The sequence below is a fragment of the Panthera onca genome, chromosome B1 (assembly GCF_046562875.1).
Source record: "Panthera onca isolate mPanOnc1 chromosome B1, mPanOnc1 haplotype 2, whole genome shotgun sequence".
NCBI lineage: Eukaryota > Metazoa > Chordata > Mammalia > Carnivora > Felidae > Panthera > Panthera onca.
Genome location: NC_138342.1, coordinates 88,449,195 through 88,466,349, shown reverse-complemented (window position 1 = coordinate 88,466,349; position 17,155 = coordinate 88,449,195). Strand labels below are relative to the sequence as shown.

At 38.1% G+C, this 17,155-nt stretch overlaps 1 protein-coding gene across 4 annotated transcripts in view; it reads right to left on the bottom strand.

Annotated features, from left to right (window-relative positions):
* Positions 1-17,155, bottom strand: part of NPNT (nephronectin) — an 82,807-nt gene that overhangs the window by 46,492 nt on the left and 19,160 nt on the right. For all 4 annotated transcript variants that reach the window (XM_060654494.3, XM_060654495.3, XM_060654496.3 and 1 more), the window contains one exon: positions 2,713-2,805. In XM_060654494.3, coding sequence (XP_060510477.1) covers positions 2,713-2,805 — 93 coding nt within the window. The remainder of the gene's footprint in view (positions 1-2,712; positions 2,806-17,155) is intronic.

Here is a 17,155-nt window from a genome sequence, read left to right as displayed (position 1 = left end):
AGAGTTAGGATTAGCATTTCATTACAAATCCAGAAGTGACTCAGAGGGAGAAGCAAGCCACCCACAGCAGATTCACATCAATCCTGCAACAAGGCTGTTAAATTAAGCCAGTTGCAAAGTGGGCTTGCCCTGCTATTCTGGCTGCCCCCAGGTAGCTCTGAAAGCACTTGCTAAATGCTTGTCGTTCATACAAGCTGTTCACTCCACCAATCAAGTCTGCAGGAGGTTATTTCTTACATCACACAACTTGCAACAAATTTTTTAGCGAATACTTGCCTTACACAGAAACCTACTTTCAATGAAAAGCTAATTTCCAGTTCTATGAAATCATCTCAAATATACCTCTTCTTGACATTTCTCCTGAAGAAAAAAGAAACCTGTTGGGAGTTCCAATATCTCTGAGGCATATTTGCCAGTTTATTAAAATGTATGTGCCAGATAAAAACAGTCTACATTAATTTGCTATGTAACAGATATAGACAATTTGCTCTAATATCTTTTCCTTGTGTCTCTGGACAGTTCTCCCACTTAGCCAGCTCCTCCACAGCTGCCTCTCACCCTGACGAGGGCTCTCAGCCCACAGACTCAGAGACTGCCTACAGTGCTGGACTGGGCAACTGCACAACTGCATGGAGCCCTTACAAGTATGGTGTTCAGGACCAAGAGCCATTATATGAAACAATCATTCATTTAGCAAATATTTAATGTGCACTTAGTGTGTGCAAGTCATTTTAATAATAGTTTTCAGGAATCTAGAAATCAGAGACCAAAAAGGATTCTTGCTCTCAAATACCATAAACCATGCCATTGGGAACTTGTCACAATTGCTTTTTTGGTAAGGAAGGCAAAGAAAGAGATAATCAAAAACATATGTTTACTGTAAGCTGTGGTTTTATATTCAAGATTGGACTTGAAATTACATTTTCAGTGTCCGCACTATTTTTTGCGGGTGTAAAATCCCATTTTGCTACTAATGAAATCCTCTTCCCCCCTAAGGAATATAGTTTTAGGAGGCAAGATTTCAACTCAGTAAATTTCAACTTTTCTTTAGAGAAACAGGTATGTATTACAGTAAAAAGTACATGATAAACTGGCTTTTCTGAAAATAGGAGATACCCAGAGATAAATCCTTGTTACAATAATAGTTTCAGTGTCTTTGAAGCATATTAAAGTTGATGTAGTTCCTGAAAATAAATTTAAATGAATTTCTCTGCAATCTCAACAGTGGCTTCTTATAATAACCTCCTTTGTATAAATTCCTGGCATCAGGACAACAAAGTTTTATGGTACTGACATATTGATGAAACCTCTGATAGTTTATGTTCACCACTTTAAAAAAGGAAGCATGTGGGAACTCTAAGATGAACACATTGAGAATTCAATAATCAGAACTGAACATGTCACTACTTGCAAACTTAGACTGCGGAAGGAAAATTAAATGGATTTTTAAAAGAGTAAACTGAGATCATAAAAACTCTACTTACTTCAAAAAGACTATCCAGGTATGTTTGGTAAATTCCAAGTTAAAAAATATTATAAGACATAAAAGAAGCATTGGGAAAAAAGTTAATCAAATAACAGATAATACAGAACATACTTTAGAATAACAGCTTCTCCTACCATTGGATATGTCACATTTCATTAGCATGGATTTCCTCTGACAGTTCAGGAATAATTACATATACTTTTAAACATAAGTTTTTCTGTACTGTTGTGGAAATTATGCCCATAAGTCACGAGTTTACATGAGGCATATCAAGGAGTATCAGATATTGATGAACAGGAGTGTTTCAAAAATATCATTTCCATATTTGATGAGGTCAAGTAAGTTATCTATGAGACAGGCCCCATGTAACTGTTTCATTCAACACTAAAAAGGATAGAACATATTACTTACATTTAAGAAATAAGTAAAAATTGACTCTTATCCTTGTATCTCTCTGGTGAAATCTAACCCCAGCTTTTCTTACATAGCCAACAGTCCTAAACAGACATATACTGGATCTTTCACCAACTAATTCTGTGAACTTAGACAAGATACTTAATATCCCTGATATCTCTTTAAGTGAAAAATAACAATAAGCTATTATTTATCATTTAATTATCATAAATAACACTTTACCTCCTGACACTGTAATAATGAAAATAGATAATATATGTAAACTACCTGAGCACGGTGCTAAGTAAACACCAGCTTTTATAAACAACTTAAAACAAAAATAAATTAGTCAAAATCTTTATTTCTCAGAGGAACTTTTGCAATCTGGTAACAGTTGAACGGAATTTAATCTCAAAAACGAAAGGGCTCAGAGTTTGAACGGATCTCAAACTCCTACCTAACTTTGAGTACTGAAGGTGTTTCATCTAACAGCGGTCCAAGGAGGCCAAAAATCAGCCAGAGCTTCCCAACTAGTTAGTGGAGAAACAAAGATGAGCAGAATGGAAGGCTTCTACATTACCGATGCTGTGCTTCTCTTCTTTAAATGTGTATTTTAATTAGTATCAATGAATAAGAGGATGAAATTCTTTTAATTCCCCTCTGATGCAATACATTTTAAGATTTCACATTACATTTTTATCTTTCAGAACATGGCAGCTCACACATTTAGAAACAGCAGTCGTGGAAAAGTGGTTTGGCATGAGAACCTCTAATTTTTATATTAGGCAGAAATAGAGGGGGTTTGTGATTGTAATTTATGTCTGTTTTCCTACCTTGACTGCAGGTTTTTCCAGCATATCCAGGATGGCACTTGCACTTGTTGGGTCCAATACATTCACCATGTTTGCACTGTGGTTGGCATACAGCTGTGAAGAGAGGATTTAATGCATTACTTCTAGGTCAGTTGAACATCAACCGTATAGCATCTATGTCATATAGTAGTCTGATAATAAAAGAGAAGACTAAGAACTTACAACAGAATAGCACAAATATATAAATTCACTATGTCTGAGTGTGGTAAGCACTGTTAGACTAAATACTCTCACATACATGTAGGAGTGTGTGTGTGTGTGTGTGTATCGCTTGGGCTGGAAAACTGCCTAAACTTAAGTATAATGTTAAAGCAGTAAAAAAAAAAAAAAAAAAAAAAAAAAAAAAAAGAGGTAAAACTATGAATAAACACAACTGATCATTGTCAATAGTTGCAACTTTATAATAACCGGTACCTGTAATTTCAAACTCATTCCCCCCAAAATGCTTCAAAAGTAGTTTTTAGTCCAAAGATATTGGGTATGTATGAACTCCAGATAAATTTCTCATTAAATAATATCAATTTTATTGGAAATGCTATTTCTAATATGAAATGGCTTGAAATAAAGTAAAAACTAAAAATTCAGTATTTCTGGAACTTCAACTTAAGATCCACTTCATCTTGATCTTTCTTAACCCTAGGTGTGTTGCAATTGCCTACACCCTTGCTGTGGTCTATCACAGCAAACAGGAAGTTCTATTTTACAATTACTATCTTCCATCAACTGAGTTGCTCTTTCCTCAAGATTCCAAAATGCTGTAAAACGTCACTCAAAGCTTTTTACAGTCTTCCATTTCTGCCAAGACACTGGTCAGAATTTATTCTGTTTCCTCTATACCAGTGATTCTCACCTGAGGCTATCTTTGTCCCCTATGTAACATTTGGTATAAACAGACATTTTTGGTTGTCATACTGGAGAGAGGGTGCTACTGGCATCTATCAGGTAGAATACAGGGAGGCTCTAAGCACTCTACAATGCTCAGATAGTCCCCTACAAAAACAAATCATCCAACCCAAAATGTGATGGTGCCAGACTAAGAAACATCGCTCTACGCCCAATCTGTGCACAGTGCTATGCGAGATGCTAAAATAGAAGAAAACTCGTTGTATAGCATTGTCACTAGTCTCAAAGAGCTAACAGTGTAGATGAAAAGACAAAACAATCACTTTTCATTTAGGGCAACATTTGTTTATGAGAAAAATGGGTGGCATGTATGAAATTTGTGAAGAAATCATCACACAATCATATCCACAGAGATTTGTACAAAAAGCCTCAGAAGAGACTTGAGTTGGTTCTTAAAGCATGGGTAGACAGAGAAGGGGAAGACTCTCCAAGGTAAGGAGAGTTATATAGCAAGATAAATTATCATTTACTCAGGGGATACTTGAGGCAGTGAAGAGACAGCTTAATGTCAATGGAAAAATGAGACGTAGACCATCACAGGTGAGTGCTATCAGATGATGACGTTCCCTAAATTTCAGACTGAGGAAAATACACTCTATCTACAGGAAATGGGAAGTTTCTGGAAGTTTATCATCATCATCATCATCAGGATAATTACCTGATGAAAATAAAAATTCTAAGGATATTAACCTGGTGATGTTATGTGGGATGGACTAGAAAGTCTAGTTGACATGTGAAAGGCATGATTTGTTTGTGACAGGAAAAGAGGGGCTTCAGTGAGCACTGAGTGAGGAGTGGACACCTCTTGGAGACCAAGGGGAATGTAGTCGACAATGACCCTGAGTTCTAAAGTCCCTGACACCTGTTACTTCCCATAGCAGCCAAGGTTGCGTCCATTCTGGGATATGCTCCTAGTTTCCTCGCTCACAATTCTCAAACATCACTTCCTTCAAAACTTGAACACTCCTGTAAAACCAATGTGCTAGTTATTTTTTAGTGTTTCCTCCAGTTCCTCACTCAGCCCTTGCTGACCTCTCCCTCATCTGGCACTCCACAGTGCTGATTTGCCAGTTTTACTTCAAGCCTTTCCTGCTTGTCTGTCACCCCACCTGGTATCACTACTAATCCTAAGTGCTGCTCAGCAAGTATTAAAAAGCTTGCAGAAAGAAGGGATGAGCAGAGTATAAAGTGTAAATGGTAGAGAGATGCACTTGGAAAATTCTTAAAACCTGATTTTAGACATGGCACGAAATTCAAAAGGAAGCAATTTTGTTCAGGTCTTTGAGAAGAAATGAACCGTCTAGGAGGGTCTTCGATATGATTCTTCAGTCAACTGGACACGAGTGGATGGTTTATATGCAGTTTTTAAAACAAGTCCCAGAAATAAACTATTCTTCATGTTATTTCCAGGTCCCATAACCAAGAAATGCATGTTAAAAATTTTTTCATATTAAAAGATTTTCCATAAATCTTAATGTTTATATATGAATACAACCTGAATGAATCAATTATCACTGAGGCACCCAGAGTGTCATAATTTAAAAAATAAAGTAAACGTCTCAAAATCAGTAAGTGTAAGTCGAAGTAATAATCCCCCCAAATAGCTGGAATTTGAAAATATCTCTAAAAAACATGGGAAGTACCACTTAAAAACATGAAAAATGTATTTAGAAGAGGACACATTATCAAACAAACTTTAGGTGCCTAGGTTTATTGCCTTTGACCCCCTGAACAGCTTGATGACCATCCATTTATGGTACTTTCAGGTGCTGTACAGGAACAAAAGCTTTGATTGTCCCCCTCCCTTTCTCATTATTTGTTCTCAGTGGAGTGCCCTAATCTTAGGCACATCACAAGCACACATTCCAAAAGGCCAAGACTGTTAATGTTTCTTACATGTTTACAGTGTCAGTAATTTTCAAACAAACTGCTGTTTGTACTTCCATCCAACAGACTATTCACTAAAGTAACTAATGACCTAAGTATTAGCCAACAGCTACCAACGGAATAGGATATTCATAATGCTGATGTAACCAATCATTTTCTCTCATAAAAAGAAAACACTCTGAAAAATATTGCACAAAAGGACCTTCTCCCATTCTCTTGCATCAGGTCTGTGGTGGAATTCGATAAACATGCATTGGACATTTGTTATATACATGCATTATACTAGGTGAGTGTCAGGGCGGATGAGAGAGTCACCGAGGATATGAAAAATTAACTGTGGAACTGGAATATACTGACCAAAACTTACCAAGAATTCAGAGAGAGGAGATGCAAGAAGAAAGGGGGGAGGGGCAGGACGGTCATAATCTATTATAGTCACAACTATGATTGCAGATCCTGGAAAGGCCCCCTGTAGGAAATGGTGATCTGAAGAAATCCTTAGAGGTTAAGAGGCTGAGAGTTGGGATGGAAGACAAAAGCCTTTCATGTTTCTTGAGATAGACCTGGACTGCAATGTATTTTCCTCTCAGGACTGCCTTCGCTGCATCCCAAAGCGTTTGGATTGTTGTATTTTCATTTTCATTTGTTTCCATATATTTTTAAATTTCTTCTCTAATAGCCTGGTTGACCCATTCATTCTTTAGTAGGGTGTTCTTTAACCTCCATGCTTTTGGAGGTTTTCCAGACTTTTTCTTGTGGTTGATTTCAAGCTTCATAGCATTGTGGTCCGAAAGTATGCATGGTATGATCTCAATTCTTGTACACTTATGAAGGGCTGTTTTGTGACCCAGTATGTGATCTTGGAGAATGTTCCATGTGTACTCGAGAAGAAAGTATATTCTGTTGCTTTGGGATGCAGAGTTCTAAATATATCTGTCAAGTCCATCTGATCCAATGTACCATTCAGGGCCCTTGTTTTTTTATTGACCATGTGTCTAGATGATCTATCCATTGTTGTAAGTGGGGTATTAAAGTCCCCTGCAATTACCACATTCTTGTCAATAAGGTTGCTTATGCTTGTGATTGTTTTATATATTTGGGGCCCCCGTATTCAGTGCATAGACATTTATAATTGTTAGTTCTTCTTGATGGATAGACCCTGTAATTATTATATAATGCCCTTCTTCATCTCTTGTTACAGCCTTTAGTTTAAAGTCTAGTTTGTCTGGTAGACAAAAGCCTTTCAGAATATGCATAAAATACAGGGGAAGGGAAGTGAAGGGGTTCCCAGTGCCAAGTGTGCTAATGAAGCTCCACTGTCAAGTGCTTACAACAGCAGAGGAGCCAAAAGGTTAGGGCAGATCATAAAAGGCACCAGCGGCAGAAATCTTGCTGGGTGCTTGCCAATATCTATTTTTCCCTTCTTTTTAAAAAGAGAATGGCAGGGCACCTGGCTGGCTCAGTCAGGTAAGCAACTGACTCTTGGCGTAGGCTCAGGTCATGATCTCACTTCATAAATTGGGGCCCCCACATTGGCTCCATGCTGACAATGCAGAGCCTGCTTGGGATTCTCTCTCTCTCTCTCTCTCTCTCTCTCTCTCTCTCTCTTTCTCGCTCTCTTTCTCTCTCTCCACCCCTCCCCTACTCACACTTGCATCTCTCTCTCAAAATAAATAAATAAGCATTTTTTAAAAGGAGAATGGCATTTCTGTTTGCTCATTTGGGGAGTGGGGAATGAGTTGGCAATGGAAAACGACATTCCTTATCTTCCCTAGTAGATATGGGTAGCCAAGTGACTAAATTCTGGCCAACTATAGGTAAACAGAAGTTACTGCATAGGGCTTTTGAAATGCTACTTCAAAAGGGGGCTGACTAGTCATGGCTGAACTACACTGGCCACTTTATGACCATGAGGGGATCCTGAGAAGGGAGAAGAGTACAGAGCAAGAAGTCACAATATTAACCCTGAATAACCATGCTGGCACTGTTCTTTGTGCCCCTGTTATTTGCAGCCAAATACAATTCCTAATTGATTATCCCTGAACACAAAGTTATGGAATCTGACTTTATCTGTGTTTATTAGCAAGCCAGCAGATGTTTTCTTTGGTACGCATTTAGGACAGAAATGTTATGAATAGATCCTAATAAAGGAATAACAACTTGTCAAATTTATTTTATACCTCTAATTTAACCAAATAATCATAGAAGTAGCTAAAGAACTTTATTCCTAAATCTAAAGAATTAGATCAAAAATATGTATTCATCTTGAGGCTAGAGAAACACTATTCCAACTTCTGCTAAACTGGTCCCCCTTTTGGTAACCCTCTCCACTGGAATGTGAGCTTTCAGGAGCCAGCAAACAACAACCCTTAAAATCTGCTGTGGACAGCAGGTCAGGGGTTAAAAAAAAAATCAAAAGAGTGGTCCACTTTAGAGTGATCTTCTAAACACATCAAAAATAGATGATACGCTTGATTTGGAGGAAACTGGAATTTGGAAATTTGCACTTTGTGTCTGTTGGCGCTAAAGGTTAAGCAGAAAAAGCAGCATTGCTTTTCTGGCCTTCGTGTGAGTCAAAGACAAGAACTTTGGGCCATATTTGGAGGTCTGCTCTCCTCTGGTATCACATATGGTATAGCAGCTCAGTAAATGAAAGTCAGGTGAGGATCAGACAATCAATGAATGACAGATTTTTCCCCCCAAAACTGGATGGCAGAATGAAGCCCAAATGGGCAATCACTCTCAAAATTTACTAGCATTCTTGCAGCATAATCTCCAAGGTGCCCTTAAAATAACGTGTCATTGTTTTAACTAGAAAAAGAAGCACGACTCAACTGGCAAAGCAGACATAGGTCTTCCATGTCACATGCCCCCATGCCTTCTGTGTGACTGCAATCTACAATTTTACTCTTAAGAAATTCATCCTAACTGATATAGCTGGGCTTCTGAGAATTGAACAGTTTTCTGACACTGCTATGTAATGAGTTTTCAAATAAGTCAGGGGACAATTAAACTCCCACATCAGTTCTATATAATATTTCTTATGTAAACTAATCACGCAGGGAGTCAAGTATCAACATGTGAAAAACTGAGGACCTGTTGAGATGCCCAAGCAAGCGGTGGGGATGGAGAGACAAGGGGAACAACCAACTCAACCTCAGGTGTTGTTGGTAACTTGAGAAGGATTTTCTAATGTAAGTAAGATTGTCTTTAGGGTCCTAAGAATCATTTGTAATTTTTGCCATCTACATCGTGTTGCCGGTCAGATATAGCACTATTCAAAGCAGAACAAAGAAACTTGTCCTCCAGGATATGTAATTTAGAAACAAAGGTGACACAGAAGTATGCAAGGGTAGGCAAGAGAATGACTGGATACAAAACAGGGAGATCGCAGAGAGCTCTCATTACACCTAAAGCTTCAGAGAGCCCAGCTATGGAAAAACTCATTGTGATGAGAACAGGAACATATGATGAGGAGTATCTTTTACAAAAAGCAAGTGGCCTTGGAAGAGAGAGAATTGCTGAAAGAAGCGGGAAACAGGTCTCTTCATGAGACCTGAAGAAATGGAGGCAGAATTTTACAGGACTCCACTGGAAAGGACCTTGTGCTACTCCCTAGGGCAGGTACAACACAATCCAGAAGAAAGAATCCTCCAGATTTTAAGATCTCTAGAGAAAAACAACTCTGCGGGCTTCCTAATATCCTGTATCCTAGTGTCCACTATCCAATTTCCAAATCCCAATTCCTGGTGTAGTAAAAACTGAAATAAAAATGTCCCTGATTGTTATCACTATAAAATACTACGTATTAAATGTTCTCAGGAATACAGAACTCATTTTATATGACTGGTTAAATTCATCCTCACAATATCCATATGTGGCAGGAAAGAGACAGACTTTATCCTCATGTTACCAGCACAGAAGTGGAGGCATGGAATGTTCAATGACTTGCCCAATACCAGAAAAGAACTCTTACCCCAGTTTCATGGTCAATCCGCTAGTTCTTATATTAAGAAAAAAGCCAGAAAACCTAACATTTTGAGGGGCTTTAGAAGAGGAGAGGAAAAACACCAAGCAGGAAAGGATGAGAGGGGTAAGAGTGTCAAAGTGATTAAAGATGTAAAGGTATTTTAGTTACATTTTCAGGAAAGAAAAGTTACAGCTAAGAACGCGATCTATAATTTAAGAAAATTAAAGTAACCAGAATATTTTGCCATAATCCCACTCCATTGCTTGTTCTGTAACAGATCCCAGATTCTGAATCACTAATGAAGTATATAACTGCTATCTCTTCTGAAGGAGTGCTACATCTACGATTTTCTTTTACTCTTGCATTTTATCTAACATTATTTTTACTAAGAACTTAATCAGGAGCTATAGTCAAACGTTAAGTCAGCCAATCAATTTATCATTTAGGGCATGAAGTTAAAATATACAAATGTTTCTGGTCTATGCAATGTCATCTTCCAAGAGCTATCTGACAATCTTATTTTATTTTGGCCTTTGGGAATATCCAACTCACACATATTTACCCATTACCTATTTCCTCTATTTAACTTTTAATTCCTGAAGTAGACCAGAGAAAGTAAGTGCCTGCATCTGCACCTTTGTATCTCAAACCAGTTTCTATTTAACATAGTTAAGCACTATTGCTGACCACTTAAAAAATCTTCTAAAGGTTGCTATCATTTTGAGTTTACTTAGAATTCTAATTTTCCTGTTCTCTAATGTGATATAAGAGTGAAATTTAGATTAATACCAAATGATACTTTATGAACACATAAGAAATTGTTACTACTTATTTGGAAGTGTGATATAGGTTTTACTTTTTCTCTTTTCTTAGGTTAACAGCAACAATCAGCACACCTAGCCCCCCAGATCTTTGTTTCTAAATACCATTCCACAATAAAGGAATCAGGGCTGGGTCAGGGAAGCTGGAATATTTTGCTGAGACAAAAAACACGGATGTATTCAAAGAATGGTGGAAACAAGTGAAAAGGACATAGGAGATCGCTTGGGGGTGTTCCCACTGGCCAAATTTGGAATGATTTGAGCACAAAGAAAAATAGGAATCGTAACTGATAACAAATAATGAAAGAACCCATATGTCCAAAGTGATTCTAAAAAAGAAGACAGAGTTCTTTATAGAAGAATGTCAGCTAGGGGCGCCTGGATGGCTCAGTAGGTTAAGTGTCCGACTTTGGCTCAGGTCATGATCTCACGGTTTGTGGGTTCAAGCCCTGCATTGGGCTCTATGCTGATGGCTCAGAGCCTGGAGCCTGCTTCAGATTCTGTGTCCCCTCTCTCTGTCCCTCTCTTGCTTGCTCTCTGTCTCTCTCAAAAATAATAAACATTAAAAAAAATTAAAAAAAAAAAAAGAAGAATGACAGCTAACCCGCAGAAGGAATAACAGAATTCAAAAAATTTTGCAACAACCACTGAAATAACTAATTTGGAAATAACTATCCATAGATATTAAAGCTTTCATGGGCTATAAGTTTGTTAGGAAACAGAACAGTCAAAACAGTTTCAATGTATCATCCAACAGGTTACTAATTATAAAAAGAAGATATGTTTCAGTGGCAAATCTGAGAACCTTAATCAAGTGATCAAACTTAGCATCACCAAAAATAGAACTACATCGTGTGCAATGGGAGTATCGTAATAAATGACCACCTATGTAATATTCTTGCATAAAAGGTTTAGTTTAAATCAATTGTGGAACATTCTACCAATCAGTTGGTGTACACTCAAAAAAACGTCATTGTAAAAAGCAAAAAAAAAAAAAAAAAAAAAAAAAAGACAAAGTGACAGAACTATTCTAAATTAAAGGAGACCAAAAGGGAATGCCACTAGATATACTATGTGATCCTTGATTGGCTCTGAATGCAAAAGAAAAAAAAATCCATAAAAAATAATTTTTGAGATAATTGGAGAAATCTAGACTGCTTATTACAGGATAGTACTGTATCTATGTTAAATTTCTTAAATATGATAATGATACTGTGATTTGTAGTTAAAATGTCATTGTTTTCAGGAGATGCATGCTGAAATATTTAGGCATGAAGTGCCATTATGTCTCCAAGGTACTTTCAAATGGTTTAAATAGAGAGCAAAAAAATGTACAATATGTTAATAATTGTAGAAGAAGAATATATGGGTGTTCCTATACTGTCAAAACTTCTGTGGAGTTGAAAATTTTCAAACACAAAAATGGGAAAAATTTATAAACACCAATAGAATAATATGCACACCTTGACAAATAGTATTACTTCACTTGTGAACCACTGTTCACTTATCAGTGCACTCTTGAGGAGGGTTTAAGAGTACAGGTGTTAGAGTTAGACCCCTGGGGTCCCAACTCTATCACTATGACCTATGCAGATTACCCACCTTCTCTCTGCTATAATATGCAGATCATAGGTTGAATCTGACAAAGTTGCCAGAATTCCCATTTTTTATTGAATAGGAAACCCACATGGTGCATGTAGAACTTATCCATAGAGTTGCTGGAACAGCCAACTGAGAAAAATCCAAATAAAGTGCTTAGGACAGTACCCATCTCACAGTAAGAGCTTAATATAATGGTAGCTATAATGAGGTTAAGGATGGCAAAGAGGAAAGGCTCCAGTGTCTGAGACATTGTATTAAGAACTGAGGGAATACAGATGAATGAGATGCCAAGTCCTCATCCTCAGGAGGCTAAGTCCAGTAAGGAAAGACAAAAGTAAGCAAAGATGTCTTAATAACAGATGCATTTGTAAAGGATACAGAAGAGGAAATGATCGATTATACAGATTTAAGAGAGTCAGAAAAGGTTTTGGGAAGGAGTAAAATAAATCTATAAGAGAACTGATTTCATAACGTAAGAATTCTTTAGGATATAAGGAAACATTAAAGTATTTGTTTTCATTGAAAATACTTATATTTGTCTTAGCTGAGGAGATGATGCTGTAATTTTGAGGTTTACTGAGCGATCACTGCAAAAGGCCAGAAAATTTTAATGTAACCATTATCACTTCTTTCAGCAATCAGAATTCCTGTGTTTAAAAGAGTTACGGACATAGTTAAGCATCCAACTCTAGGTTTCAGTTCAGGTCATGGTTTCACGGTTTGGTTCGTGGGTTTGAGTCCCATGTCAGGCTCCATCCTGCTGGTGTAGAAGCTGCTTGGAATTCTCTCTCCCTCCCTCACTGCCTCTCCCTTTCTCATGCTCTCTCTTGCACTCGCTCTCTCAAAATAGATGAATAAATGTACAAAGAACTATTTTTAAAAAATGGAATCACTTTTGTGACCGTGCATAGATTTGATGGGAGGCGCATTTGTGCTGTTTTTAAAGAAAACATTAGTTTATTTACCGTTCCAAATTTATCTGATGAAAAATCCTAAACAGAAATTTAGAAACAACCTAAATGACCATCAGTGAAGGACTGGGTAAATAAGTGGTGGCCTAGTGGCCTTCCTGCCTCCAGTACCATGGACTTCAATCCAGGCCTGTCTACCAATAGAGGGACCTCACTAACCCATGATTTCACCATGATATTCTCCTCCTTACACTCACTCACTCACCGACTCCTCGTCATGTTTACCCAGCTCATTGTAGTAGTTCAAGCTCCAACACCACATTTCTGATTTGACCCCTGCCTACCCCACTAGCCTCATCTGCAATCACATCCACAAAAGTACCAACTAATTGCAGTTCCCAGAAAACAACACACTCTGAGACTTCCATTCTTTTCTATGCAATGTCCTTCTTTCCATTGTCTGCTGGACTAATATCTACTCAGGCGTCACTACTACTCAGATTAAACATTACCATCTCCACTTTGCTTTAGACCCTCATTCTGAGTTTGGAGCCCTTGCTTTCATAAGCCTCTGCACATACCTCTATCATAAGTTATTTATGTATCATCATTAGCTATTTTCCTTATCTAGTTCCATTAGACTTGGAGCTCTTTAAATACACAGTACCTTCTCTGAAACAGCATACGGTCTCCCAACCAAGACGGATATGACAGGTGTACAAGGTGTTAAGAGAATACAGAAAAAAAAAGATTTCTCTGTAAAGAGGGAGGGGTAGCAAAAACTGTCAGGAAAAGCTTACAAGAGGAAATGTGAACTGAATCTTAAAGGACGAGTAGGAATTCACCACATGGATGGGTGAAGTGCCTTTCATGCAGAGCCAGCAGCGTAAGAGAATCCAGAGATACAAGAAGCAGCAGACAGTCTGAAAATACAATAGCAGTCCACTCTCACAGTGCCTATACAGCAGAAAATAATCCTTTAAAATTAAGGCAGTTGTCAGCCTGGAGGGCCTTACACTCAAAGAATCAGGAGTCCATCCATAATTGCAAACCATCAATGGATTGTAAACAGCAGATGCCACAATCAGACTATATTTTATGTGTTTTCAATTTCTTTTTGGAACCTTCATAAAGAGTTAAGATCTATGATATGTAACAAGGTCACAAGACAGGCAAATTCAATATATTCATTTTTTCCAGTAAATTGTCCTTCCTGAAAACCACAATCTAGTTCTTGAGATTATGTCTTGTGTATCTTTTCCGTCCCTTGTTCACAGAGGTCCTGGTCCTTACACCTTCACAAGTGTGCCGAGCTGAGCTGAACTGGACAAGACACAGTGGAAGTTACCGCACTGGATATAAAAATACGTGAGACACCGACAGTAGCTTCATGGAACTAACGGTCTAGCAGAACGAATGACACAGATCTACAAATAACCACTGGGCAGGGCAGTGTGAGACAAGCTCCAGGAATATGTTACAGCTAAATGCACGGAAAGGACAGGAGAATTCCCACTGCTAAGGTAAGGAAGGCAGAGAAGAGAAGGTAGCATCTAAGCTAGAACTTGAGGCAGGGCTGATTTTCAGAACGTTTGCAAAGAAAACAAGAATTAAGAAAGAATACAAACTTCCAAAATAAGCGTGGCCATTTGTTCCTAACAATGATTCACTTTGAGTTGAATGTTTGCCTAGAATTAGGAGTCACTGTGATGTAAAAGAGAAAAAGCCAACTGCAAGGGGGAAAAAGGATGCAACGTTTGTACAGGGTGATTTTTTTCCCTGGTCAAAATGGTTTTCAAAAACTTAAAACTAGTAGATAACATTTCAACCAACATGCAATGTACTATTTTCCCTCTCCCACATTCTTCATACACGATTTAAGTTGATCCTCTATGGACACAGTAGCGATGAATATCATTGCTGACTGAAGAAGCTGAAGGAGGGGAGGGAAGCTTTGTGTAGGATTCTGGTGAAGAGATCACCAGATCACAGCTTGAGTCCCTCTCAGATCTCGCCCCTGAGCTCTAGACCAATCACATACCACACCCTCCACTGCAAAGTCTCACCAAGCCCTCCGAACATAGCACATTGAACATGGAAGTCATCACCTGCACTTTCTTCAATGTTCTCTAGGTCACGGACTAACACACCAGAAACGGGCATCATCCTTGATTCCATCTTCTACATTCCTCACAACCATCATCATCAGCCACCATTTTACTGAATGCGAATTAACATATGCTGCAGTTACTGAGCCAAGTGCTTTGTAAGCATTTTTTCATTTGATCCTCATAAAAACCTATGAGGTAGGGCTCTCACCTACACTTTACCAAAAAAGAAGCTGTTGTTAAGAAAGGTGAAGTACGTTTCTCAAAAACACAGTTCACAGTGGCGGTAGCTGCCACACCAGCAGTGGGTGTCTGCAAAGCCCGAGCTCCCCACCACTGTCCTAATGCTACATGCCTCTCCCTCCTTTTGTAAAAGTATCTTTCAATCCCTATCCTTCTCTGTGTTCTCACTACCACTACTTAAGATAAAACCTAACTGCTCACCAGGTTTACTGTAATTGCCTCTAATCCTGAGCCTCAAATGGCTGTTCTCTAAACTACCAATCAGGAAAACATTCAGAAATTAGCCCCAGAACCTCAAATGCCTATAGGTCCCAGGCATTTGCCCTGAAGGAGTAAGCCACGTGGCAAAATGGAGTACATGCTTTTGCCAAACAGGACAGCCACTGAGCAACCAACCCCAGCCCACCGATTCCCTGCAGCAATACAGGACTCCCGATTTTGCAACAAAATCTGATGCTGACAACCATTTTTCCTGTGAAACACTGGCAACTATTTCAAGAAATGTTAAAATACTCTGAAAGGGAAACCAAGTTCACCTGTATGCAAAATCTGACCTATTAGCACAGCTAATACAGCTTTTGCTGTACCCTATTGCAAAACACACCTCTCACCCAGTATTGTCCTAATATGTGCACCTTCAACATTGACAATGACCAACATGGATGCCTAGAGCTTCATCCCATTGCAATGATATCTGCAGTGCAGAGACATCAAGCAGGTAATAGCACTCAGTATATTTCTGTACAATGAATAAATCAACTAAACACCACCCAGTCCATAAAATCTTCCTGGATCCTCTCCAGCAAGAAGTGTCTCTTCCTCTGAACAGTCTCAACTCTTTGTTCCAAACTCTTTCCTACTTTAGAATCCTAGCAGGAATAAGAGACAATCATCTTACCAAATTAGCTCCTCACAAAAGAGAGTCTATGTTTTACTAATCCTTCAATCTCTCCCAGCACCTAACTTAGGTCCTTGCTTCCACTAAGTTCTCAAATGTTTGTCAAATAAGTCATAGCAACTCTAAATGTAATTCTACAATTGAATTCTAGTTTCTTCCGGTTCCTTTTCCTTTGGTTAGCTAACCAAATCCATACTCCCCTCTGAGGTTTGCAAATGGATATTATTAGAGATGTGGAAAAGGAATGGTTCAGAAACACAGACAGCTATTCGATGAAAATTTTATTTTTAGAAATGAATAATATGAGAAATCCACTTCCAGTTGATTGCTTTCAAAAAATGGGCATAAAAACAAATGTATTTAAAAACATGCTAATCTGTGGATATTAGGAAGGACTCTAGTCAAACACTGAGGTGTTCAAAGTATTCCATATATAGTTATATATTATTACACTCTATATGTTCTACATATTGACCACACACTAATAACAGCAAACATTTATCAAGAATTGTTCTGCATGAGGCACCCACAGCCAGTGACAATTTGCAAAGTAGATCTAGTGATTAGGAAATTGTGGCTCAGAAAAGTTAAATAAAATGTCTATTATCTTATAATTGGTAAGTCACAGGAATAGGTCCTGAACCTAGGTCTGTTGGTGACACATTCTACAGTTCACTCTTAAACAACACAGGGGTTAGGGGTGCCAACCGCCTTGCACTCAAAATTCTGTGTATAACTTTAGACTCCCCAAGAACTTAACAACTGATAGCCTATTTTTGACTGGAAGCATTACCGATAACATAAACAGTTGATTAACACCTATTTTATGCTATATATATTACATACTGTATTCTTACAATAAAGCAAGCTAGGGAAAATAAAATGTTATTAAGAAAGTAAGGAGAATACATTTATCGTACTGTACTGTATTTTTAACAAATCCATGCATAAGTGTACCGGTGCATTCAAACCTCTATTGTTCAAGGCTCAACAGCACTTTCCCTGGCATTGCTTCCTTAACTTCAGCCGTAGTTCTGCTAGTTAAACCTATTAACTCTTAC